Source organism: Hippichthys cyanospilos, chromosome 7 (assembly GCF_059441005.1).
Source record: "Hippichthys cyanospilos isolate Australia breed blue-spotted pipefish chromosome 7, RoL_Hcya_1.0, whole genome shotgun sequence".
Taxonomy (NCBI): domain Eukaryota; kingdom Metazoa; phylum Chordata; class Actinopteri; order Syngnathiformes; family Syngnathidae; genus Hippichthys; species Hippichthys cyanospilos.
Window position 1 is genome coordinate 14,168,915 of NC_142375.1, and position 27,477 is coordinate 14,196,391.

General features: G+C 38.1%; 2 protein-coding genes across 6 annotated transcripts; both read left to right on the forward strand.

Annotated features, from left to right (window-relative positions):
- Positions 1–10,766, forward strand: LOC148421167 (tetraspanin-5). 2 transcript variants are annotated; one of them, XM_088419223.1, is made up of 10 exons: positions 1–430; positions 2,676–2,726; positions 5,134–5,280; positions 5,372–5,542; positions 5,658–5,783; positions 7,469–7,516; positions 8,118–8,234; positions 8,374–8,435; positions 9,292–9,344; positions 10,204–10,766. In XM_088419223.1, exons 1-9 carry the CDS (start codon positions 347–349, stop codon positions 9,302–9,304), a joined length of 819 nt encoding a protein of 272 aa, XP_088275349.1. In that variant the 5' UTR covers positions 1–346; the 3' UTR covers positions 9,305–9,344; positions 10,204–10,766. The 2 variants fall into 2 exon arrangements, with proteins under 2 accessions (XP_088275349.1, XP_088275350.1); XM_088419224.1 differs by lacking the exons at positions 9,292–9,344; positions 10,204–10,766 and having other exon boundaries at positions 8,374–8,439.
- mttp (microsomal triglyceride transfer protein) lies at positions 10,766–27,362 on the forward strand. Of its 4 annotated transcripts, none has more exons than XM_088419221.1 (18): positions 10,766–12,265; positions 16,689–16,876; positions 16,968–17,111; positions 19,482–19,589; positions 19,667–19,783; positions 19,860–19,999; positions 20,270–20,420; positions 20,530–20,687; positions 21,143–21,311; positions 21,394–21,501; positions 21,610–21,822; positions 23,007–23,218; positions 23,312–23,409; positions 23,538–23,659; positions 23,747–23,974; positions 24,588–24,712; positions 26,428–26,598; positions 26,675–27,362. In XM_088419221.1, the coding sequence occupies exons 3-18, from the start codon at positions 16,977–16,979 to the stop codon at positions 26,811–26,813; spliced, it is 2,394 nt and encodes a 797-aa protein (XP_088275347.1). In that variant the 5' UTR covers positions 10,766–12,265; positions 16,689–16,876; positions 16,968–16,976; the 3' UTR covers positions 26,814–27,362. The 4 variants fall into 4 exon arrangements, with proteins under 4 accessions (XP_088275347.1, XP_088275346.1, XP_088275348.1 ...); XM_088419220.1 differs by lacking the exon at positions 10,766–12,265 and adding an exon at positions 12,291–12,414; XM_088419219.1 differs by lacking the exon at positions 10,766–12,265 and adding an exon at positions 15,549–15,834.
- The last annotated feature ends 115 nt before the right edge of the window (positions 27,363–27,477 follow it).

Sequence of the window (27,477 nt, forward strand, 5' to 3'; positions counted from 1 at the left end):
ACGTCAATCAAACAGCCATGTCAAGATTGGAGCTCAGAGAGAAAACTAGCGAATTTAATCTGCTTGAATTCTGTGGATCTATCTCGTCGCCAACATTTAGGGGCTTGTATTTTTAGTAAAGTGATAATTGTCAACAGTCTGACGTGTTAACGGTTCTCTCTGCGCTATTTCTTTTGTCAGCGCCTAACGGGATAATGTTTCGAATTAGACGCTGGAACAGCTGTGTTTATCGACGTTAAATTAAAAATAAACGGGTGTTTCCTCAAGCGACTGTTTTTGCCCAAGAGGATCATCGATGTGATTTCGAGGCAGCGAGGGCGGCGTTTGATGGAACAAAGCATCCAAAATGATGTCCGGAAAGCATTTTAAGGCTCACGAAGTGAGCTGCTGCATTAAGTATTTCATTTTCGGATTCAACATCATATTCTGGGTAAGTTCTCCGCTTGCTTTGTGTCTTCAGGCCGGCGACAACATTTCTTACGTGACATGTGCAATTTGCCATTAGTCAAAGCTTTTGTGATCGTTTGCGAGCCGTCCATGATTTCATCGCTGCAACAAAGCTTGCGGCTCGGGTGCACTTGCTACCTCCATCAGGCGTCGGTTGGCTTTTGTTTTAGTACAGTGCTGTGAGATCTAGACGGCCATCGCTCTTGTTGTTTACATCCATCCACCATCGCTCTTGAAAGGTCTTAAGGTTTCATATTCGTGCGAAGCTCCCCTTGTTCTCCTCTATCTTCCTTGCTGTCAGGCTGCAGAGCATTGATGAGTTTTTTGTTTTGTTTTAAGGGTACAGTTGTGTTCTTATTTCTTCCTGCAGCGTTGCCCAAATCATCCTGTCAAGGTTTGGTGTTAAAAAAAAAAAACGACAATTTGGGGAGTGTTATCACGCGAGAGCTCTGTATTAGAACACCGTATTCTATACAGTAAATTAGGGATCACCAACGCGGTGTCCGCGGGCACCAGGTAGCCCCCAAGGAGGAGGAAGAAGTGTTAAAGCATAGCGATTTTCTTTGAATTAAGGGGAAAAACATATGTATTACAATTACATTACCTAGTACACTTGATTACACATTTACTACAGCTGTTTTTGATTATTTTGAGAATTTTTATATATTCGAATATTTTGCCACTTGTCCACTGAAAATGACCCAGTTGCTTCAGGTTTAGGTAAAGACCAACCACCAGTCACTTTAGCATGATGGCGCTCCCCGTGGCTGCCGTCTTCTGTTAGCCAAGATGAACAGAGTAAGAATGTCACTGTGGTTTCGTGCTCTACATGTGACAATAATTCTTTACAATACAATCATTCCCTAAGCCTTGAGCAACTGTGATGTCATTTTCAGTCTACAGCAAGTGTAAAAATGGCCACCCCCTGAAATAAAAAAGTGTAATTTTGTCTCTCATTTCATGTTCCGCAAATGGAATATTTATCAGAACAGTGTGTCTAACGTGATTAATGGGGGGACGCAGAATAAATACACACATATAGATAGATCTATAGGTAGGTAGCTTTTTTTTTTTACTTCCCATTTAAATATTGCTGGCATAGAAGATTATGGTTAACATTCTCATTCCTTTCTTGGCATACTATTCCCATATACGCCTGCCTGGTTGTTCTAGCAGTAATAGATGAAAGGGGAGCGCTTCAAAGTCTTCTTTCATATAAGTGGATCAGAGATGTCAAGATCACAGCAAGCATGATGTCACACATGTCTGCTACGGCTAAGTTTGAAAGTAATCAAGCAACTGTAGTGACAATTGAGCACGCATTGGCACGCTGTTACATGACGCTCTTGCACTGGCCATGCAATTCAACCCATTTCCCATGTAACTCAAGTCATCTTCCTTGACTGGTCTTTTATGCAATTTAGCCATGTGGTTGGTGATTTGGTACACACTTGGCTGACTGCAAATCAACTGACAATAGTACTAAGTTCACCGCCCCCAACAAATGATGTTTTGTATTTCTTTGTAATACATATTTTTGATTCAATAAAGAGTGGTGATTCAGAAGTGAATGATATAATTTTCCCTTTTCATAACTTGCTCTCATCTTGTTGACTTCCTGTTTTGCTTTGATGATGGTCTGTTAAACAGCAGTTTATTTATGATCGTAGTCATTATTTTGTGTGAAAGGAAACACGCCACTTTCATTTGCATCATGATATAATGCATGTGAAAGTTTTGTCACTTTTTGTAATTGCATTAAATGAATGAGACCCAATCAAATAACATAGTAAAATAAAATTGTAAAATGTTGTTAATGTGGTTAAATGGCATTCAACAAGAACAGAGGAAAATGCTTTTATTGTAATATTCTGTGTTAAAAGAATGACATAGTTTGTGTTGAAAGTTTTTGAATTTACTACCAGAATGTATTTTCATCTCTTTTGACCATGAGTTGCACCTTGAGGAAAGTGTTTTGATCTTTTAATCTGATAAGTGGTAGTTTGAGCTGCAACTTCCCTTCATTCAGTCAAGTCATGATTTATTCTGGCTGTTTAAGATATTTTCCAATGTGGGAGTCTCTTGCTGGTGCTGCAGGCTGAAATTTGATTTACTGTATCATTATATATATATTTTTTGCTTTGCATGGCTGCCACGAAAGCAGTTTGTACCCCGGTATCAATCATAGAAGAATAATCACTTTGTTTTTGATCTCTCTTCCCATCCAGTTCCTTGGCATAGCATTCCTTGGCATCGGGTTGTGGGCGTGGAGCGAAAAGGTTTGTTTCCATGGATTAATGCTTTCTTATTATTCACATTTTTTATTGTTGTGGTTGACAGCCACCCAAAAACAACTTTTATTGGACCAAAAAAAAATGTCTGAAAGTATAGAATGTTCCCTTTTTTTCTTGTTTTATTATTGATGGAGTCCCAAAGGTCAGTGGAAAAAAAAACATCTTATTCAATAACAATGTTTACAATGCATTAGATAAGATTATCTCAATCCTATTTTAACTGATCAGATCCAATCTGTATATTATATTATATTATATTATATTATATTATATTATATTATATTATATTATATTATATTATATTATATTATATTATATTAATTTTTCACCATTTTGTGTTTTAAGTTATTGATATGATGTTGTAATTTGTTGATTTTGTGCAATTGCTGAAAGCAGATTTTTGACATGTAAACTAAAATACATGTATATATTGTTTGCAACAATGACTACTTAATATTCCTATAATGTCAGACCAATAAAAATCTGGATGCAGGGTCATCAATCCTGGTCCTTAAGTGCCAGTATCCTGTATGTTGTATATGTCTTGCTTGTGCAACGCCGTTGATTCAAATGATCAGATAATCAGAAAGCTCTGCAGAAGTGGGGTAATGATCCGGATCATTTGAAGGATACCAGCCCTCGTGGACCAAGATTGATTAACCCATTATCAACATAATTCCAATGTTTTGCATTCAGAATGATCATATTCCAATTAAATGCCATACGAGGTTGGAATTTATTCTCTCTTAGGGCTGGGAACAAAAGTTGACCAAGCCAGGTAAATCGACATTAAAAATTTGTTCGAGTAAACACCTAGTGGCTGAATGAGTACTTAAATTTTTTTTTATGATTTAGTAGTTGGTGGGATTTTCATCAAAAGCAATTTTAACACACAGAGCTTCCCTAAATAAAGGAAAAAACGAACCAAAAATGACTAAAGCTGTATTATCTGAAAATACTACGTTCATTCACAACAGTCTATAGCATAGGTCTCAAAACTCCAGTGCTCAAGGGTCGCTCATGCATCTTTTCCATTCCTGTCACCTGATTCAAATGATCAAGGTAATTTTCAAGATTTTGCAGAGCTTGCTCATGTGCTAACATTTGAATCGGGTGTGTTTGAGAGAGAATTGAAAACTTGCAGGATTGCTGCCCCCGAGGTCTGGAGTTTGAGACCTACGGTCTACCATATATAGACTATAGACTCTATAGTGCTCAATTTTAGGTGTTATTTTTTATTTACTAGTAGGGGATACTAGTAAACAACAAATATCAGGTTAGTTTTTGACCACATAGTAGTTAACATGCATTTCCACTTTCAAGTTTACTCATTGAATATTGTTGATGCATCATTTGAAAATGACTTTAAGGTAGAGCTGTAAAATTTCAATCAAAATCACAATATTGGCTGCCACGACTACTTAAGCTGATTTTCGGCAATAATAAAATTTAAAAAGTCAAGAATCTTTTTGTCAAATCAAATCAAGTCAAATCAAGCACTTTCTCATCCTACCACCAGCAGGCAACGTTTCCCTCATGTTTGCGTGACAAGAACCTCAGCTTTTCTCACCCTAATACAGGTATATTATTTACCTGTGTCAAATGCCATTGAGCTTCTCACCTGATTTGTAATATTTACAATGCTAGCTGTCAATTGAGACCAATTTTGAAAAATACGATTGGCAAAATATTGGAATACATTTGGTTTGAAATTTGCGTAAAAGTAAATAATGTGCTTGGTTCTAAGTGTACTTATTTTTTTGTTGGTTTACACTCAGCAAGTTAGCTGTGTTGCCCCGTGTGCCAAGTTTTGCCATGTCATGTGAATGTGTTTTTATTATTATTTACTTTATTTATATTTGTTTATTATTAGTAATAGTAGTAAGTAGTAAGGCTTGTAGCCTTGTTCATATACTTGTTGGGGTTTTTTTGTTTTTTTTAAAGGGCAATAGACATGTTTGACCAAACATGATTCATAATTAAGATTGAAATATTCCACAAAATTTACATTTGTAGAAGATAATAAATAGTTATGTCCATTCACTTCAACTAAGATTCAACTTTAGTAGATTTGATTATTCGATTGAAATATCAATAATCACTTTTAAAAGATGTGGCAGGAGCAGCCTTTGTCTCTGTGTTTATGACCTTGAAAAAAGACAAAAATCCGAATCTAGATGAAACTTAATCCCCGTTTAGCAACTAGGATCTCAGATCAGAAGCTTTCAGTCAAGGAGTTAAGCCTGAACATAGTTCTACTTGCAGTAAATTTTGATTAGTTTGTTGGCCCCTAGCTCAAATTGAAAATGAATGACTTAACGTTTGTTCCACTTCTCTCCTTTATTATTTTGGTTATAATATATCTTCCTACTTTCTTTTACTCCCACACCAGGGTGTTCTCTCAAACATCTCATCTATCACAGACTTGGGGGGCTTCGATCCCGTGTGGCTCTTCCTGGTGGTTGGCGGAGTCATGTTCATTCTGGGATTCGCAGGTTGCATTGGAGCACTGCGAGAAAACTCTTTCTTGCTCAAATTTGTAGGTGTCATCCTCTAGCCTATTATGGACACCTAATAAAGTTTTACTTATGTTTTAACCTTATTGGCTGACTGTAATAGTGTTTCTTCAGTTCTCAGTGTTCCTGGGTATCATCTTCTTCTTGGAGCTCACTGCAGGAGTCCTGGCCTTCGTCTTTAAAGACTGGATCAAGGACCAACTAAACTTTTTCATCAACAACAACATTAGAGCCTACAGGGATGACATTGATCTGCAGAACCTAATAGACTTCACCCAAGAATATGTGAGCTTGAGCATTTGTTGTTAATTCAGTTGGATCTAGTTTTGTGTTTTTCTGGACAGTGGGATTTATTGACGATATCTCTGAAAGTTATGTTGCCCATTTGACCTCGTTGCAGTGGGAGTGTTGCGGTGCTTTTGGAGCAGACGACTGGAATTTAAACATCTATTTCAACTGCACCGATTCAAACCCGAGTCGCGAGAAATGTGGCGTGCCCTTTTCCTGCTGCACCAAAGACCCAGCGGTATGTCTTGCATATTGTCATTGCACATGCTTCCTGCCTGTTCAGTCAAAAACAATCTTGCAAAAATATGGGCTGGAAGTCCTACAGTCCTGCGTAGGTCAAGGTCTGCCGTGCAGAAATATTTAGACTGCTTGTACTTAAAGGGGAAATTGTGACGCTCTCGCCGGTTAGAGATAGTTTGGTTATCTGTGTCCTCCAGAAGCTGTCTGACGTCGTCAACTATTTAGGCCGCCGTCCAACAGGACATCCATGCCTCTCTATGTTTAGTCATTTCACTCCCTGCCCTGCTGGCTCAGCGCGCTTTGAGTGGAATGGAATGGAAAGGCATTTTCTTATGTGTTTCGGGGGAGTCCTTTAATGTCTGCACAAACTCTAACAGTGCTTGTGCAAAACAGACTAGGGAAGCGATTTGTCTTTCTTTTGCTGACCTAAAGATGTGTTGTAAATCAACTGGCAATGAAGCAAGGTTTTTTGTTCCAGGTGTTATCTGACAACCACAAGCAACCACACTGAGTATTCAATTTTATTAGTTAAAGTTTTGTTCCATACGGTTACTGAGAGTTTCTTGATAGGTAGGCCCTGGCACGAATTAATTCACTTAAGAATATAAGTTCATTTGTAAAGTTGGCAAAGTTCAACATTGCTTTTTGGGCTCAATACAATGATTCAACATTCACTGGGCAGATTAATTCTTTTCTATTCATTGAGGTTTAATCACGTTGATCTCATTTTTAATCTCTAATTGCTTTCTGTATGATGATTAGATTTGTTTTTTTGTTGTTGTTGTTGTTTTTTGTTTTTTTTGTTTTGTTTTTTTTTTGCATCAGGCTTCTTGGTTCTTGAGTTGTTGGAGGTTGGAAAACAAAGGTCAATCATACCCTGAAATGGACACTGATTAGCTGACATTGTGTCAGGCATAACAGAGAGTTTTCTGTTGTGGGTAGAAGGGCACGTTCAGGAGCAGAAAGAAAACGTGAAAATGGAGGAGCATGTGAGAGTTGTCAGTCTGTATGCCAAAAGATCCAATAGCACATTTGATAAAGGCAAAGTGATATGCATTCTCTGCAAGAAGGAGCTTGCTTACCACAGAAGCACTGCTAACAGTCGCTACAAAGACACTAATGTAGCAAGCAGTAGCTCAAGAACACGTTTGAGCAACTCTGCAATGGACATCATGGAGAATGTTTTATTTTAATGTTCATTTCTAATTATTTGGCAATTGACAAGATAAAATGGCACCATTCCTCCTGCTGGTTGAAACTAAGGGTTGCAGCCAGCACTTGAGATTAGTCAGCATCTGTTAAAGTCTGTTAACATAGATAAATGACTGGAGCCACTAATGTTTTTTTTGTTTGTTTTTTTTTAATCTGCCATAGCAGCACGATGTATCTAGATTAAAATAAATACACAGTAAGTAAACCTGTGGTAGAAATATGACACACAGACTCAAACATGCAGAAAAAACATTTTGATTAAGAATAAAATTATTGTTGTTGGTAATACTTTTTTTCTGCTTTATACTAGTTGAGATGCATTTCTTTCCCCAAGCTGTGTACTTTTTCCTTTCCTGCTTATTTTATGTTTAAGCTGTGTAAAATACAATACTCATCTCTGCCTGTTTTTTAAGACGCAGAAATGAAAAGGATATACTTTTAAACTGGTTGTAATCTTTTTTTTCTTCTTAGGAGGATGTCATCAACACACAATGTGGATACGATATCCGAGCAAAAGCTGTGAGTAAACAGTAGATAAACTTGAATTCCTCTAAAAATGTAGTCCAAAAGTATGTGGTGCTTACTGACATGAAAGCAGTGTAAACTTGATCCATGAATGCTTTTTGACTCACTTTGCTACTGATGCATGAGGTCATTAGGTTCTCCACCCTGGACACAATATACTTCTTTCAGTACATTTGTGTTCACTCCTCAAAATCTAGCAGCTGGGTCCCCATCAGTACCGATGTGGTATTACTCATGCTGCAGCAATGCGGTGGGATTTAAACCCCTCCCCCATCATTAGCTTTGGCCTCGCTCGCTCACTCGGATCATACTGTGAGGAAAGGCTCAGTTTGTTTTTGCTGACTTTAAATGTGAAGAAACACAAAGCACCTTAAACCAAGGAAAATGCAGGAAAATATTATGACAGTGGTACATGCGATCAGCCTAGTGACAATAGCGTAATAAGATGTTATTGTGAAAAGCTTGAGCGAGCCAAAAGACTTTCACAGCAATGCCAATGGTACATCAGTGAAACTGCATTGTACACTGTGACCTGAATGCAAATGTAAACAAACAGTAAACTGTTGTGTTTCCCGCGACTTTTTGCGCCTTTCAGGATTCGGAGCAGAGGACATTCATTTACATTAAAGGGTGTGTCCCGCAATTTGAAAAGTGGCTTCAAGACAATCTGACAGTAGTGGCAGGCATCTTTATTGGGATTGCATTATTACAGGTGAGAATCATTGAGTGTTCTTTGTGTGTGTGTGTGTGTGTGTGTGTGTGTGTGTGTGTGTGTGTGTGTGTGTGTGTGTGTGTGTAAATTATGCTTTTTTTGTGCGTGTGTATATATACAGTATATCTCTTTTTTTCAGATTTTTGGCATCTGTCTAGCACAGAATTTGGTGAGCGACATTGAAGCAGTAAGAGAAAGTTGGTAAGTTCATTTTTTCCTGTCTTTTATTTTTTCTATTTATATCAATACATTTGGTTTTATTAAAGTAATTTTACAAAAGCAGGGGAAACATACTTTTTGAGACACCATGTGTGCCAAAATCTACTTTTCTCGAAGCAATTCCCCCACGATCTACCGGTCGTGACAGCACTCAACTAACTTGATCGTTGGCTCCCAGAGTGAACTGCCTCCTATGTGAACAACACGGTGTTGTTCTGAAATCATGTTGACTTTGTGTGACTGTTAATTCAGGGTGCTGAAGAAAAACAAAATTGATGTTCTTTTGCAAAGAATGGCCCAGTCAATGATTTCAGATGACATCCAGACCTAAAATGGCACAGTGCATTGAAGTTAACTTGGTGGGGTATTTTGCCAAATACATTTACAGAAATGGGTACACCAGATATTTATCAGACTTTACAGTATTGCTCGTTAACCCCAACTACACCTTGAAGTGGGATACGGGAGGTATTAAAACATGACCTCTCTTGGAATTACTTTATGGGGAGTTTTTTTTTAATGTTATATGACTTAATGCAGATTTTATGGCCATGTAACATTTTCTTTCATGGTTCAGTAGATATCACACACATTAATAAACAGTATGCTTGCCCTTTTAATGTTCCAGATCAAAAAAGGAATGGGAGCTTGGGGAGTGGTTTGTGCTCTTTTACAGATGAATGGGAAGTCAGATCATTTTAATGACTGACTCTGAAAAGAAAACATTACAATTGTAATTGTTCATGGGTTATACTTTTAGTGGGACATACACACAAATGCCTTTTTTCTGAGTACATGTTTTTTCAATGTTCAACTAAATATGCTTCATTTTGTGCAGTTTGTTCACCTAAGGCTGCCATATAATATCCAGAGGCAAGAAGGATGTACCAGGTAAGCATTCTGCCCACTGCACACTGAGGAACAAATGTGACTAAATTGCGGTGCAGTGTGCTGGTTTCAGTATCTACTTTTTATGAGTGGCTGACCGACAGCCTTTAGTTTTGCCATGATTCAAAATTCAAGTCACAGGTGGACAATGTTGCAACGTCACAGGTGCAACATCCAATCAAAAATGCCATGTAAGATCACGTCAGCATTGGGTTTGAACCGAGATTCAGCTGGTCACCACCAAACTACAATAATACTTAATTATAAGTCTCATTTCACATGCACTTGTAGCTATAAAGCAAAGCATGGATAGTCTTTGTCATGTGACTAAACTACACAAGCACATCCATGAATTGAGCCATTTTTTTAATCTACCACAGTTTAACTAGAGCTGGAGTGGATATAACTACTCATCATTTATTATCTTCTATACATATGCATTTTTAGACACCAACAAAATTCGCCAATGCTAACTGTTAGCATTTGTGAATCGTATTAGCATACTAGCGATTTCCATTTTAGGTCAGCAAACACATGCTACCATTAAGTTTCCACATAAATAATGTGATATGTTCATTACACATGCAATAATGTTCTTAAAGTCACTCCAACGAGTAAACTTGAGTGGCGCTACCAGTTAGCTACTATGAGGCAAAAACTTACTGTTCCTCTTATTTGTCTTACTCTTCTTGACAAGCAGAATGGGCACATTTCATGCTTGCCTGCCACTTACTGGTTCAAATTTCAACACCTAAAACCGAGCCACTATAATCTGTTTTTAGTGACAGGGGGTTTTCTTGTATAATACAGCTCTAGTGTGTTTTGTGAAGCAAACTTAATCTTAAAATGCATTTTTTTCCAGAACTCTTCAGACTGGACACTAGCAACGAAGGGAGATACTTTAATCAACGTCAGTGTCCAAAATGAAGAAACTCATTTTTGTGTAAATAATCCATGTAAAGTCAGTTTGTGGACCTATTTCGGATGACGCACAACCTCTGAAATGTATTGTGAGTACATTGCGTCAAGCAAGTTAAATGCAGTGGGCGTCCATTATGTTGGTAAACTACGGTAGCATTCAAACACTGCTCTCTCTCTCTTATGAAAAGCAGCAGAGGAAGCTGCAGCACAATGTTGCTGTCGCGCGCACACACACACACAAAAAAAACCTTTTTATTGAAAGTGGACACGACTTTACAGTTGTGCAGTTTTTAATGCTTCTTGTACAAAGTTTCAACTCTATTCTGATCAAGCGCTGCATGCCTTTAGTCTACCGGTGGGACATTGGCCAATCTTTAGTACATTTAAGTATTAGAAAATATTTGTAAAAATAGTGGCCACTTCATGGTGCATTTGGCTGGTTAGCACTTTGTGATATGATGAATGGGAACTCCAAAGTTGCCAAGAATTAATTTGAGATTTATTTATAGCATCACTTCATCAGACTGCCACATTCAGTACCTTAAGTCAGCAGTTCTCAAATAGGGGTAAGAGTACCCCTGGGGTACGTGAACGCACTTCAGGCGGTGTATGAGATCTCTCAGCAAATCTAGTTTAATGCTTATTAATGCTATGGCAGTAACAGGGCATTCTCTTTTTGAACTAAGAGCAAATTAATTGGAACATGAAGAAACATATTGCTATATTGTGCTATTATGTCTCTTTTGTAAAATGTTGCATGCATTTTTATTTTTTTTTAATACCAATACGCATTGTCTTCAGTGACGCAAATTTTTAGCAGACACACCAAAAAGAATACAGATGATGTCACACAATGTATCTTCTCAAGTTGCTGGATAAAATACAGACAGCTTCAAAGTTAAAAAAAAAAAAAAAAACATCAGACTTGGATGACATAGCACTTTTTTTTTCATTATTCAAAAAATACTTTGCACAGCTTAGCGTACAGGTTAGGTTACTTGGCTGAAAAAAAATAAAACTTTCACGGGGGTATATTATTGGAAAAAAAGTTTGAGAACCACTGCCTTGAGTTGTCCTGAAGTGTGTGTGTGTTTGTGTCTGTGTAACAGTATTAAAGATTCTACTATTTCCTATCTGTTGGAAAACATCATCTGGAAGAAGCATAAAAATTTATGATCAAAGTTCATTTTAAGCACTTTAATCCATTTGAAGGAATAATGAGGCTTATTGGGCGGATTAGCTACTGTTTTGATTTTTCATTAGTTCTTAGTTCAACAGGACCAGTACATGTGACGTTTTTTTTAAGCAACAGTAATTTCTGATGCTCTGTCATCAAACAGCAACGCCATTCATACACAAATCTCTGATATTGCTATTTATTAATTTTTTATGTGCTTTTTGTCTAACTGATAAGAAAAAAATGATCTTTGGTTTAACAGTATTAGCCAATAGGTTTTCACATTAAGTTGGAATATTTTTGAGGCTTGTGTTGTATAACATGCTGATATTTGCACTTAAGAAAATAATTTATAATTTACACACAATAGCATTTAAAAGTAAGGCACATGCACCATCACCAGCATTATTTAATTAAATACTGCAAGAGGCTTTCCAGGATTTTGCAGTCACATACTCTTTTTGTGTTTTTGAATCACCAAAAACTTCAAATGATTGTTATTGTTGATTGATTACACTCTTCTTACCACTCAGTGCCAAATACAGTATGTAAGTTCTGCTCTGCATTATTCCTGGTTATAAGTTCAAATATTGTTCCCTAAATTTTGTCTGTCCTCTTTCCTGTGAATATTTAGATTGTGGCAAGTTGTAAATATATCTGAATAAATGTGGGTCTTTGTATAACTTCTCCGTATCACAAGTGCTTTCTTTTGTCAATTTACAGTGTATCGTTTAAATTTACCTGAGGAAAAGAAGAGACCAGTGGTGAAGAAGCGAGAAGCTAGCCCAATGCTGACATCTAGTGGCAAAATAAATAACGACTTTAGGTAATTGGATAGATAGTACGGTGTTAGCAAGTTTAACAAAGGATATTGAACATTATTTGCTGCAATTATAATAGAAAAAAAATACATAGCAATTTATGAGGAATGTTCTTGAATGTGTTCATGCAAATAACTGATGAACCAGTTACAAGGTAAGGCTGCCATATGATATAAACGTCATTGTTTATCATTGTCCAACACACATTGTTTTGGAATTTCCAAGGACAAATGAGTCACGTTATTATTCCGAACAGCAAGGAGAAAGGGAAAGGAATCATTTTCAGTACTGCAATGTACATCTAGTGGCAAAATAAATAACGATAATTGAGTCAACTTAATAAAGTATAGTCCTCTTTTAAAATCACTTTAAAGAGTACCGCGTGTCATGTCCTAAAAAGAGGCAACATTGCTATGTACTTTATGTGTCACCAAAGCACTTTTCAGAGAGCAAGTGAATGACACGTTTCTACAACAGATAAATTGTCATTTAGATACACACATTTGATAAGAATAGTTTTGTCTGTTGTGACCTTTGTTCAATACCTGACAGAGCACAAACTTGATTTTTTTTCATTTTTACTTGTAATAAAAGTCATAATTTCTTAGTTTTGTATTTTTTTTTCAATTAGTGTTTTTCAGTCCTAGACTACTGCTTTGTTTTTGCCTTTCAAACCCATTTCACCCTTGAAATAATTTGTTTTGTGTGTATTTTTGTTGTTGTTTTTTTTGCACCCTAAAGAGGAAAGAGTTGTAAATAAGAAGAATGACATTGGAATTCATTTTTTTGTTTGTTATTTCCACTATTCTGTTTTTGGGAATATTCATTCTCTCATTGTTCAAAAGGTAGTGTGTCACAGGTCATGACATATTTCCTGAAGATTACGTGCGCCAGATAACATGTATATGATTACACCTTCTCATTTCTTCCTGCCAAGAAAGAAATCTTTATGTACTTGTAGTTCTGATGCAGTCAGCATTCTTGTCGAATATGACAATTTTAACGTAATACAGTCGGTTTACTCAACTACAGTATTTTGCACATCACTATCTTAGTATTTCCACAATTAAATTAATATCTTAAAAAAATCATGTGCATATTTAGCTTAAAGAAAAGGCAGAGAGAAAACGTTACTTGTGGATTTCATGTTACACACAGTATTGCGTCTCTGCTCCACTGTGTCATGTTAATGAATGAGAGCGATTCCACATTCTGTGTGCCCGTAGCGCTGCGCTACGTCATGGCTCCATCATTGCCTTGAAAGATCCGCTCTGCCGCTGTGCACAATGGTCAATTCCACAGTTCAGTAAGCAACAAACTGGAAAAAGCAGCTACATCCAGATTTACAAAGAAAACACACTCCTTATGGCCAAGATTGCCTTCTCCTTTGCTAATTGATTGGATGAACCCAAATCGACTAGTTCTCCTTCTCTGTCATTGTTATCAAGACAAAAAGAGCAAACACTTTCCTCCTGTTAATTGGCTCTGTAATATGTTTACACAAATATACTGCATTACTGTTTGAGTCACCTTTCTATCGATTCAATTAAATGTTAAAATGAATACTATTTATGAATACTACTCAGCCATTGTAAATTTAATCGTGACAGTTGGTTGTCTCCAAGCAAGCGCAGTTACATCTTCCAGGGATGCAGCTGTGTCATGCAGTGGGCAGAGATGTGCGGCATTGTTGCTGTGACGTGGCGTGGCACAACGCGGCGGGACTGACGCGCATTATGTGGAATATGGAACCCGCTGCGTTGTTCTTGCAATTTGTTTCACCAGCTATCAAGAGGGCAATTAGCTATTGCTTATCGTTTAGCGCAAATAAAAGTTCAGCTCAGGCTTAGTTATTGTCGTGTGAAAATCAGGGGGGGTACGCAAATGTGCGCAGTGAAGGACGGGACATTATGCATCAGTGATTTTTGTCACGTATGCGAACCTGCGAGCAACTTATGAGCATGCATGCCTATACCGATACTACAACTCCTGTATTTAAGACTAGTCTCAAGTGCTGAGTGCAACGTTTAGTTGAAAACATCGGGAAAAATGGCCTTGTGTTTTTGTCTGCCAAATAATTAGAAATTAACATTAGAGTAAAACATTGTCCATCTTTTCTGTCGCAGACTTGTTAAAACGTGAGGGATCTTGAGTTTGGTTTGGCAGAGCTTCGTTATGGCTCACTCCATCAGGGTTTTTGTTGCTATTGTTAGCAGTGGCTGTCGGTGCAGCTGAGTGCTTTGTATTTATGTGGTAGGCTTAACTTGAGCTGCTCCTTCTTATAAAAAATGCAATTCACTTACTGACAACTCTTACATGCTCTTCCATTTTAACGTCTTCTTTCTACCTCTGAGACTTGCCCTCCCACCCTCGCCAGGATCCTTTCAAATTATAACAGACACAATGACGGCCAATCAGTGTCCAGGGTGTGATTGACCTTTGTTTTCCAACCCCCAACAACTCAAGCACAAGAAGCCTGATGCATAAAAAAATGATCTGATCATCATATAAAAACCATAGTTAGAGATTAAAAATTAGATTGTGATGACAAAAATGACCTTTGACTGTAATTAATTGATTGCAATTAATATGACACCCTACATTTAATGTTGTTTTGCTGTTCAGCAGTTTTGTACAGTCCTCAAATGGTCATTTATTTGCAAAAAAGCCCTTTGTACTGGGGAAAAAAAATCACAGTATGTGATTATTTTTGCTGTTTATTTCACATACTGAAATACGGGTATGTGTGAGCTGCTTCCATGTACTAGTGTAGCCAGTAGGATTGGGATTAATTAGGCCCTCACTCCCCATAAACACATCAACGCCTGTGGATTATCTCTGCCTTGATTTGTGTTTATGGATCTTGTTTCAACACCTGATTAAGCATACACACAATACTTTCCTAATGTCCCAAGCAGCTTTGCCACAAAAACTAGTAGCCAGCTAAAACTTTCTCAAGAGTTGTAATTTGAGTAAGCGGCTGCTTTCAGTCAGCATGGACCTCCTACCACTGCAGCAACAAAGTCACAACTGTTCCCTTGAGAAGAAAATAATCCGCCTAACATGAGGACGTGTCTCCACATCTGCTTGGTAAATGGACTCGTTCACCTTTTTTGGTGTCATTTGTTTTAATTGAAAATGTAAAACTAACAAATTAGCTGTATATTTTTTTTTTAAATTGTGATGACAATCAATTAGATAATATCATGTCATTGACTAAGCAAATGATCAAATGGCCTGATGCGCAGCCAGTGGTTCTTAAAATGGGGGTTCTGGCCTCCCCCAATCAATACCACAAGTTCCTGTCAAATCTGTGCTCATCAGGTTAATGATTTGCTTGTTATCTGGTATACTTAGTACTTGAGCGTGGAGTTTGGAGTCTGCCCTCCCCTCTGATAAAAGTTAATAGGAGAAGCTTTGACTTTCTTTGGCTCTTTTTGGCCCTGTAGTGCCACTTCACACACAGACACTTTTGTGTCACGTTCATTCATTTGGCAGCAGAGAAAACACACAATGTTAACTGTTGCTGTGTTCTTGCTTTGCGCAGCCTCCGGTATTGCAACGCCTGCCAGTGGTGAGTACTCTGCTTAGGATGGCTGCTCTCCTGGTCTGTTTTTCATTTGCAAAATTCAGATGTTTTATTCTATATAGCAAAGCTGCCGCTTAATCTGACAGTTGTTTTACTGTAATATCTCATTCTGAGTGGTGATGCTTGCTGCATAAATGGGTATATTTCAAAGTTTTGTATTGGCATCAAAATAACCTTGATTGGATGTTCCTTGATAGAATTGCAACTACCGGAGCTTCGGTTTGTTGAAATCAGTGTGTGGTGATGAAATCATACACTGACACGTCAGTCCATCCTCCATCATTGCCAGACTCCTATCTTACATGGAGCTCGTCATTCATAGCACAAAGGAGAAAATGTTATCTTCTTTCAGGATGAACACACCCAGTTGAATGGCCACTGATTGAATCAGCTCATCAGTAGCAGGAGATTTTCATTGTGCTAAATGACAAGGGAAACTATTTTTTTAAAGCAAAGTTTCATTGTTTTTGGCTGAGTTGTTGCTCTCAAGGGTGTTCTGTTGCATATGTTTACCCACCAATTCAAATTTCTCTTAGTTTTGCCTTATCCTAAGACAATTATTCTCTTCGAATTAAAGTTTACATTTGAGTTTTTCTCTACTGTCCCATGGTATATTTCCTGTTAATTTCATGAAAGCATCCAGACATTATGACATTACCTTAAATCCATTAATACATTTCACAAAAGCTGCACAAACACTTTGGATCGTAAATGCACTGGAAGAAAGTTGACATTCGCTAATTGGAAATGCTGTGACGCATTAGTGTGTTGAGTCACTGAGTGGAGTACTGTACTGCCGCATTGTGCATGCATAAACTGGGGTGGTTGTGTTTCTTCAGGTGGTGCTGTGGGACCCCAGCTAAATAACAACCAGCTGTACAAATTCAGCTACACCACTGAAGTGCTGGTGGACAGGGCCCGGGGGTCAAAAGAGGGCAGTGCTGGTTATAAGCTCTCCAGTGATGTGCATGTCAATCTGGTGTGGAGAGATCCCAGCAACAAGGATGAGCAGTTGATCCAGCTGAAGGTAGCCACCTGATTATTTACTTATCTGTTAGTTTGTTTATTTGTTGAAATTTTAACCACAATTTTAACCTGGTTCCATATCTACATAATAGATCTCCAACATGAGAGTTGACCCATTGTCCCACAGACCTGAGAAGAAGAATGTCCTCCATGGAACCACCATTGAAAATTTAATGGGTAAAAGCAGATTGGAGGCCCTGGCAAAGCCGTTCTTTGTGCACCTGAGAAATGGAAAGGTAACGCTTCAAAATCAAATCATTTCATTAATATAAGGGCCTTAATATTCATTGACTGTACTCGAGTGAAAAGCTGGCGCATCCTGACTTTCGTGCCAACACAAGGCACCATATACTCTTTCTTACCACTCCTGCATGTAGATATTCTAGATGTATATTCCTAGAGTGTACAGTCATGTTCTTCTCTTAACTTGATACACTTATTGTTATTGTGGGTGTGATGTTGTGTGATATTGTGGGTTTTATGATGTTGGCAGTAGCTGTAAAATTTTGTTTGATAGACCTTGAGCGTGGTAACATTTTGAACATTTCTTTTGGAAAGGTCAGGCGGCAATACACTTATTAAAAAATAAAAATAACCTCTGTGGTAAAATGTTTCATACAGTATCTTACCGCAATGAATTAATAGACTATGATGAATAAAATATTTTTTTTAATTCTTTAAAAAAATATTTGATGTCATTTTGAGCACCAAGCTATTGAGAGAAATTGTCCTCAAAATCCAATTGATGTGCATAATTAGCACAGTCAAGAAAGTGAAAAAAAAGAGAAATGAATTAATTGAGATCTATAATTGATCTAATTTAGTGCATTGTGATCTCACCTCAATCTAAAGGTAAATTGTGTAATTGTGACGGCTCAAAATATTCATAGACAACAAAAAAGATACATGATAATATCAGTCACTTATTTTCATACTTTAACAGATGGAGTTGTGAACGTTTACCATAACCATTATAACTATTTCTGCTGTATTTGAGACTAGTTACAAGTGCTGGCTGCACCCTTTAGTTTTGACTATCAGGAGCAATGTAGCTATTTTCTTTTGTCAATCACCAAATCACTAGAATAGAAATTAACATTAAAATAAAATATCATACATCCAATCTGTCGCTGGCTTGCTCAAACGGACTTGCGGGGTTTTCTCAAGTTGTAGTTTGACAAAGAGCTTTGTTATGGCATCGTTAGTTTTGGCGCTTTGCATTTTTGTGGTAGGCTGATCTGGTAAGAGAAGTTCTTTCTGCCCTACAATTCACAACAGGCGCCTAACACGATTACTATAAAACGCTTTCACTATGACTGTGATTATTGATCACAATTAATCTGTTAATTTCGCACTCCTTTACTTAGACTTTTACAGGCTAGTTCAGCGCGATCATGTCGGTCAATGTCACGCACTACTTGGTGAATTCCCTCCATGATCACCAAAAGTTCACTATCGATCACATTTTTTTTTTTAGTTTTCTTACTCCAAATTAGGAGGAACAGCAATCCAATCAAAGCAAAGCTGATTTATATATTGTACACATAAAAAAAAGGCCTGTTCAAGATGCGAGACGTTTTTTGACCATGTACTAGAATAGCTTGGAAACGTACGAAGGTAAAGGACGCCCTGGTTATTTTGATTAAAAAGTACCTTGCAAACCCAATAATAAAGCATGGCATGCGATTTTTAAAATACAGGAATTGTAGGTCAACATCCTCACCACGATGTGTGTCAATTGCCCCACAATACAAGATTTATTTCATCGCAACTTTAATGTGCTGGGTTTGTGGAACAAAGTTTGGATGAATGAGACTAAAGGGACTGAGCACCGCTGTCCTCCATGTAGGTTATTTATGGGAATTTACGAGGCCAAGAACACCCATGCACACACACATACACGGCATAAGGCACAAGCAGTGGATGATCTATTTCTGGTGGTCCTATCTGATGTTGTGGTTGGATACCAAATAAATGACATGCTTATAGAGGACACTGTAGGATGTCATTTACTTGGCCGGTTCTGGGCTTGGAGCCTAACCAGAAAATATGATATTAATAAGTAACATGATACAGTGTTCAAGCTAAATGAGTGCAAATACTTTTTTCAGTTTTTCTGTCAACATACGATTCATTTGATAAATGTTGATATTGGCGTCGTCAACAATAAAAGTTAAAACAAATGAATTTGTTAGAAGCAGGATACATACAATATGTTTGCATAGGTACATATGCAACTCTCATTTGCAGTTCACTGACGACTAAAATATGTATTCTGCAAGGAAACTAGGTTTTGTAAAAAAACTCCGTCTGCATGATAAGATTACATAATTGTTTGTCCGAACTACTGCACATGATTTAAAAAAAAAAAATCAGATATTTTCTGCTTCAGTTTTACTCTTAAACAATGCGATGTAAATAGTTGCTGATGTCATTACCAGGCACAAGTGTGCAAAGGAATGCTGACAATGTGATGAAAGTGTGTGCTAAAGCCCCCCCCCCCCCCTCCCACACACACACACACACACACACACACACACACACATCAGCAGGTCAAACTGTACCATTCAGTGTTGAAAAACAAATAAATACATGTGCTGCTGCAGGTTAAAGCCTTTTATTCCTACTGGGCGGAGCCAGCCATCATCAAAAATCTTAAACGAGGTGTGTCCAGTTTACTCCAACTGCAGCTCAAAACAGGAAAAGTTATTGAGGTAAAATTTGTCATCAAACACAATTTTGATTTGACATGCATTTGATAAAATAATCTTGAGTAACTGTGTGGAAACAGAATGATGTGTCCGGAAGGTGCACAGTTGCATACAAGGTGGAAAACAACCACGTGACAAGAACAAAGTTCCTTGAGTCATGTAAAACTGCAGAGACTGGATTTACCACACACAATCAGGTCAGTTAGTGGACAACCATGAAACCCAGGATTCGTTCTACTGGTTTGGGGTTTAACCATGTCTTCCACCCCACAGGTTTTGGGTGTGACCCGAAAACATATTTCGGTCACTGAGTTCACTCTTGAAGATGGTTTCATCCACTCAGCTGTGGCTGAAGAAAAACACTCACTAATTGTCAATGCTCACCGGTCTTCAGCTGCAAAAGTTGTGTCCAGGTACAAGAAAAACATCCACATGCACACCTCCACTTGCAACAGCAACTCAATTTTTGGCACTTTATTAAGACAATACAGTGGCTTACTTTTTAGCCTTTTAACCTTACACCCTTTTGTTTTCAATGCCTCTAGCACTAAATGATTAAATGATCTAATAATTCTGATAATCTAATAATGGATTTGTAAATTGATGATGCATATATTCCTAACGCGTCATCATGGAGAACGTGTGATTGTGACGACGCAAAAGTATCTTCTCTGGCTTCACAGGCAAAGCTTCACACTGGTCGGGACTGAAGCTGGACCCCTAGAGAGCGCTGGAAAAGACGCGGCAACAGTTGTCAAGTCCATTGATGCCAAGATAGCGGCTGTTGGTATCAAAGCGGAGAAGATCAAAGCTCAGTGCAAGAGTTGTCCATCAGTGAGTGATAGCATTCTTGTAGAAGACACACTTTTGTGAACATTTTTCAAAAGATGTTTATTTTATTGTTTCATATTTTGTTGTTAATCTAATATCTTGACCCTCTTAGCTTGTTGAACACTGGCAAGCTCTACAAATGAAACTGGAGCCGGGCAGCTTGTCCAAGGCTGCAGCCCCTCGCAGCTTCCTGGCGCTTATCCAGAGCATCAGGAAGGCAACCAAAGACGAGATCCTCAAAGTGCTCAACAGTGCCAGTAAGACATCTCTGTAAGTAGCTGGAGCGCCTCTCCGCATTTCTTAACTATCATTTAGATTCATATGCAGATACATTCGATAAGTGGCAATGTACAGTGGTTTGAATTTGTTCTCTTTCTTTTTCTCTTTGTTTTTTCCTAAATTAATTATTATTCATTGATGTCAAACCAGTTTTCGGTGGCTTCAGTTCAGTTTCACCAGTATTCAGTCTCGGCTCAATGTTTTTTTTCAACATTGTCAATAATAGTATCATCTGCAAATAAGATATATTTGAGAACTTTAGAGACATTCCATGTCATTTATATGTAATGTGAATAATTTAGGGCCTATTACAGATACTTGAGGTACCTCATAAGTCACCTTTTATAACTTGGATTTTATGTTATTGAAATAAACACATTGATAATGGTCATCCAAATAACTCTGGAGCCATTTATGCACCAATCCTTTATACCATTTTGTTCTAGTCCTCAGATGGTGGATGCTGTCACTTCCTCCCAAACTGAAGCATCTTTGGATGCAATGCTTGAATTCCTCAACTTCACAGATGCAAAGGGTATGGTTCTGCAAGAGAGGTTCCTTTACGCCTGTGGATTTGCCTCGCATCCTAACGAGAGGATGCTCCAAACGCTGCTGGTGAGTATAAATACACATATACAAACGAAACACTTCCAACTCCGTTTTGATGTGCTGATGCTTGTCTTCTCGCACATTGCAGGACATTTCTAAAGGAAAGATTGGAAGTCCTGAAATCAAGGAGTCCTTGGTGATTATTATGGGGGCCCTGGTCCACAAACTCTGCCAGAAAGGAGGATGTAACCTACCGGTAAGCTTCAAGGAAAGGTTTACCAATATTGGTTCTACAATTTTAGGTTATACGAAGGCTGTTAATGTTTATGCTCCTTAGTCCAACTGATGATCTTCAAATTCTCAGACAGTGCTTGAGGTCAAGAAGATGATCCTGGAGGGGCCAGAGAGCACACAGGAAGAGTCCGAGATCCAGATGTTCCTCCTAGCTCTGAAAAACTCTCTGCTCCCGGAGGCCATTCCCATCTTTACCAAATACACTGAGTCAGAAGTAGGCGCATACAGTACCATCGCACTGACCAGCCTGCAGAGATACGACGTCGCCCTCATGACTGATGCGGTAAATCAACCCTCACTAACCTGAAATGAAACACCCTGATGCAAGAAGATTAAAAAACCATGATCCCCCCGGTATTCACAAAAAACTGAAAACTCTAAATGACGCCCACAGAAACATTCTATTATACACATTAAAATTGTGTATAATTACCACAATCTACAATCCCTAACCCTAACCCTAACCCTAACCCCATTGCCATCCAACAAAATTACCTCAAAGGTTTTCGAAACGACTCAGCATAAGAAAAACACACCAAAACAGAGACTATTCGGCAGAGTCCAGTATATAATTGGTTGGTGGATGAATATTAGGGGTGGGAATCTTTGACACACAATTTGATTCCGAATCAATTTTTAAACCAAAATGATTTGATAGATAGTGATTTCTGCTTCAAACTATAGAATGTGCAAGGAATCATCATGATGTACTCCAGCCTGCCTTGCAAGACAGAATGACAAATGGGAGACTTTCAAGTGTCGGGTTTTGTAAATATGAGTAACTTGTTGGATCTTTTATTTTAATCAATTAAAATGTCGACCGCATCATATGTCAGCTTTTAAGCATTGATAAAATTCCCACATAGTTTGGATATTTGCAGTATTTAACGTTTAACGCATGAGGAACTGTTTTCTGCCTTATGTTGAAATGTCGGACTGCATTTCATTGCATTGTTTAGTTAGCGGCTAGTGCCAATGATGTAAACTTCTGCAGTATCATGCAATGACAGTGTAAATCATTAGCAATCTTTGCATCCTTAATCAGCAATTGGATATTATTTTTGTTTTATTGCTGGGATGTTTACATTGCTAGACATGATGTGATGGCAATAAAAATGGAGGAAGAGTAAAGATAGCTGCTAGCAACCACTGCTGTAAAGATCAACTTCAGAATAAAAGCTTAAAACAGTCATTGCATTGACCAACGTATTGTTTAGTGTGTTTATTTTGAGGTCGCCCTTTGTACCACGCTGGTAGCTTGTGGGGTGATGTTGTTGTCTCTCTTCTTTGGCAGTGCATGTTCGGCGCAACTATACACTTGTTTTTCTTTTTTTAAATCAATTTTGGAAAATTTTCAATTCAGAATCCTAGTAAATGAGAGCCTTGATTCTTTTGTTAATTGATATTTTGTCTGTCTTCTATTTAACATGCCAGGACATCACTGCTTATACTTCTCTGTAATTTCAGGTAAAAAAGGCAGTGAACAGAATTTACCACCAAAATCGGCGGATTTATGAGAAAAACGTGCGAGCTGCCGCTGCAGATGTCATTCTTGGCAGCAACCCTTCATACATGGAGATTAAGAATCTCCTTTTGTCCATCGGACACCTGCCACATGAGATGAACAAGTACATGTTGTCAAAGATCCAGGACATTCTCCGCTTCCACATGCCTGCCAGGTGTGTTGTAGAGAACCACAATTAAGACTAGATGATGCTCAGAACAGAAAAGTCATGTGGAATTAATATCTATCATTTTATAATTTCTTTCAGCAAAGTTTTGAGAAAAGTTATGCGGGATATGATTTCACACAACTATGACCGATTTTCAAAGTTTGGTTCATCATCTGCATACTCAGGATTCATGGCACGTGAGTACTCTATTTTATAAGGATTCACAACTTTTCTGAAGAAAGTTACCTTTCACTGTAGACGTATAAATGGAATTATATATCCAAAAAATATATTTTCAGTGGCTGCCATAATTCCCTTTCCACAGAATCTGTTGACGTCACGTCCACATACAGTTTGGACATTTTGTACTCCGGCTCTGGTATCCTAAGGAGAAGCAACATGAACATCTACGGTGCTAGTAATGGAGCAGTGCTACACGGACTGCAGGTTGGAATAGTCAACCAGTTTGGCTAAACATACTATAAAGCCATATTTGCTAATCAAAATGATTGATTGATTTCTTCTGTGGTCCAGGTTGCAATTGAGGCACAGGGTTTAGAGTCGCTCATCGCCGCCACCCCAGACGAGGGCGAGGGCGACTTGGACTCCTTTGCCGGGATGTCGGCTCTGCTCTTTGATGTCCAGCTAAGACCTGTCACCTTCTTCAAGGGTTATAGCGACCTCATGTCCAAAATGTTCTCCATGACTGGTGAACCCATGAACGTGGTCAAGGGTCTCATTCTACTGACTGATCATTCTGAGGTATGCTCCTCACACATGTAGGATAAATAGTCAGGAAGCTCACTAAGGAAATTTTCTTATACGGACCAAAAAACCTGCTGCTTGTTTCTCAAATGGTGAACAGCGCCTATCACATCTGCAACCCATTCTTCTTATGTATTTTATTTAAAAAACACGAGCAATAAATTCAATCTGATTTATTATATGTTAATGTTTTTGCATTAAAAGTTTATGCTGAAATAAAGATAAATTGTGAATTGCTAAAAGTGGCAGTTTAGCTACTACAAATACAGTTAACATTTGTGGCGTATACATAAGTCACTGTTTAATATGTCAAATTATGCATGTGCTGGATATGTGTGTGTATTATAAATTTGCAATTTGAACATTACATTGATTTAAGTTTATCGGGGATGTATTGACTCTTTGCATGTTTATTCACACGTTCATATGCACATTCAGGAGGCTCTAAGCCAAAATGCCAGGGCCACTTATGTTTGCGCAGGTCCAAACCTGTACACATTTAAACATGAACACATTTTATTACGTACAGTACATGCAAGTGTGTATTTGATCTAAAGTCACCAAAAAAGTCATACTTGTCTTATGTTATTGTCTTACTTTTCACTTGCAGGTTATTCAGCTGCAGTCTGGGCTGAAAGCAAGTGCAGAGTTCCAAGGAGGGTTAGCCATCGACATCTCTGGTGGCATGGAGATCAGTTTGTGGTACAGGGAGTCCAAAACTAGCGTAAATAACAGGTAAAGTCTAGAAAGCGTGCAATGAAAGATTCCAAAGTCAAGCAATGGCTTTACATGACAATAACATAGTGTAAATAGTTCACAACCTTGTATACATAATCTGAGTTATGTTTGTTAACAACTGCATGTACAAGGGTGATGAAATACCTCTGGAGACCTCCATGGCATTTCTAAGAAAAATAACCTTTATGGTTGTTTCAGAAGGTTTAGCCGTTACACTACGCCTCAAATAGACGCGTGTTGATGTTGGAGTCATGTGAACTCTAAACGCTCTATAAGTGTTGTCTGATTCACTTGTTCCACTTCACATGTTGGAAGCCATCCAGTATTGTGCTTCACACCTATCTCACTTTGAGGGTTTGCATGAAACGTGACGTCAGTGCCGTCTGGCTCATTATTTTAGAACTAATACACGACAGCGGGCGCAGGTATCATATGTCTTTGGTGGGATTTGGTGGCGTGTAGTGCCACTGAATTGAAATGTGCTGTGCCGAGTCACTATAAATTTGAACAAATATCTTTGTTGCGTAAGTTGCGGGCTATTTGTGTGGCTGTGATCGTAGATGTGTGCACTGTGTTGGGGTGGATGCTTACATAAAGGAAAGTGGAAGTAAAAGGCACCTCGTCTTTATGTTTCTCACTCTTGGAGTAAAGCTGGATTGGACCTGTGTGTGCAAGCGAATGGCAGAGGCAGGTGAATGGATCAACATAACTGTGCCTCTTTCACCCTGATAATAGACTGACGGCCTATCTATAGACACAGAACAAACCACACGCATGCATCTTTGCCAGGGCATGCCCTTATGGCCAAAGTTACAGACGGGTGGATTTTTCAATGGAGTCGTATGCATGTTGATGCTTGTATGTGCGAAAAGTTGTATAAGGGAAGAGAGGAAAACAAAAATGTGGAACACATGCACGTCACAGTCTTATTGTTTATACATTGACTTTATCAATCGTGGTGTTCTGTTGTGTTACTGCTATAAGCCACTCCCCGTTGCAATGAAATCAAGCACAGCTGAGTGAGAAGGAAACTACTGAGAAGTTAAGGCTTTAAACGTACAATGTTTAAGATTTAGCAACATCTGGTGTCAATTAAAGAATTAATTCTTTTAATTCAATGCCAACTATTTTCAGACCCTCCTTTGCCCTAACTTTTGTGGAAAAACTAAATAAAATGGAATGAGTTAAAAACTGTGGCAGACTGGTTAGCACGTCTGCCTCGCAGTTCAGAGGTTTGGGGTCAATTACAGCTCGCCCTGGCCTTCCTGTGTGTAGTTTGTATGTTCTCCCGGTGCTTGCATGGGTCTTCTCCGGGCAGTCTGGTCTCCTCTCACATTCCACCAACATGCATGTCAGGTATTGGACACTCGAAATTGACTTCAAGTGTGATTGGGAATGGTTGTTTGTCTTTGTGTGCCCTGCTATTGGCTAGCACTCAGTACAGGGTGCAGACCACCTATTGCCAGAAGACGGCTGAGATGGATGAATGGATGGACAGACAGACAGATAGATAGGCGGGATTAAATGTCTAGACTATTGAAAGATACGTAAGAATATGTCTTTAGGTTCGGATGGGTTATTTTCCATAAAGGCAATATTTATCAGGAATAATGGGCACCACAGTCATGACAATTAATGTCAAATGCAGATGATAAGTGAATAGAAAAACCAAGAATACTTTTCATCAAGCTTTCTTGTGTGGTGCTTTGCAGGGGAGCTTTGGTCGTCTCCGGTAATGTTACGGTAGACATGGACTTCATGAGTGCCGGTTTGGAGGTCAGTTTTGAAACGGAGGCCTCCCTGGACTTCATCACCACTGTCCAGTTCTCCGAGTATCCTTTCCTGGTGTGCATGCAAATGGATAAAAGCACCTTTCCCGTCAGGTATGAGTGAATCCCCAATCGATGAACTTCCTGTCCTTCAAAAAGAAATTGAACCACAATCTTTACTCCTTTTCAGTGAGTATATCAAGAAACACGAGAGCCTGTCATCAGGGAAAAGTGTGGTGTCACGAAAAAGCAGGAAGCTGCTTGTACCTGGCTCTGAATTTCCTCTTCACCAGGAAAACTCAAACATGTGCAAGAAAGTTTTCAACTGAGGCTGGTAGAAAGAACCCTGCTAACTCCCAGGAGGAAACATTCATGTTTTAGGGCATTTTATATTTTCCCTCTGTGAGGTTTTGGTACCTTTCAGCAAGTATACATCACATCTCCACATCATACCGTCAAACACCCAAAGAGACAAAAGTGATGAATGTGTGCATGTTTTTTTTAAACAACATATGCAATGTTTACATTCCTGAATATTTAAGTAATCTGGCGTTTTGTTTAAAACTGGGACTACTTGTGTTGGATTGTTATAGCTCTATTTGAAAATATATTTATGTTGGGCACATAACAGTATAAAGGGGTTGGATACATAATTTTTAGAATAATTCCAACAAAAATCGTTTGTGACTCATTCAACCCCAAAGACATTTTTTAAGGGTCTAGACATTCATTCCCAGTCATTCCTTATATATACACTCAGTAAACATACTTTTTTTTATAAGTGTGTGTGTGTGTGTGTGTATATATATATATATATATATATATATATATATATATATATATATATATATATATATATATATATATATATATATATATATATATATATATATATATATATATATATATATATATATATATATCTGTAGTACTTAATTGCTTACTAAATTACCCAAATTCATCTATTGTACTGCAGTACTGAATTACCTACAG

Bases quoted from the DNA above. Each gene is read 5' to 3' on its own strand.
- LOC148421167 (XM_088419223.1), top strand. From the start codon at position 347: ATGATGTCCGGAAAGCATTTTAAGGCTCACGAAGTGAGCTGCTGCATT. The intron at 431-2,675 runs GTAAGTTCTCCG...CTTCCCATCCAG, and splicing joins GATTCAACATCATATTCTGG to TTCCTTGGCATAGCATTCCT. The intron at 7,517-8,117 runs GTGAGTAAACAG...TGCGCCTTTCAG, and splicing joins ACGATATCCGAGCAAAAGCT to GATTCGGAGCAGAGGACATT.
- mttp (XM_088419219.1), top strand. From the start codon at position 15,774: ATGTTAACTGTTGCTGTGTTCTTGCTTTGCGCAGCCTCCGGTATTGCA. The intron at 17,112-19,481 runs GTAACGCTTCAA...GTGCTGCTGCAG, and splicing joins TGCACCTGAGAAATGGAAAG to GTTAAAGCCTTTTATTCCTA. The intron at 20,000-20,269 runs GTACAAGAAAAA...CTGGCTTCACAG, and splicing joins GCTGCAAAAGTTGTGTCCAG to GCAAAGCTTCACACTGGTCG.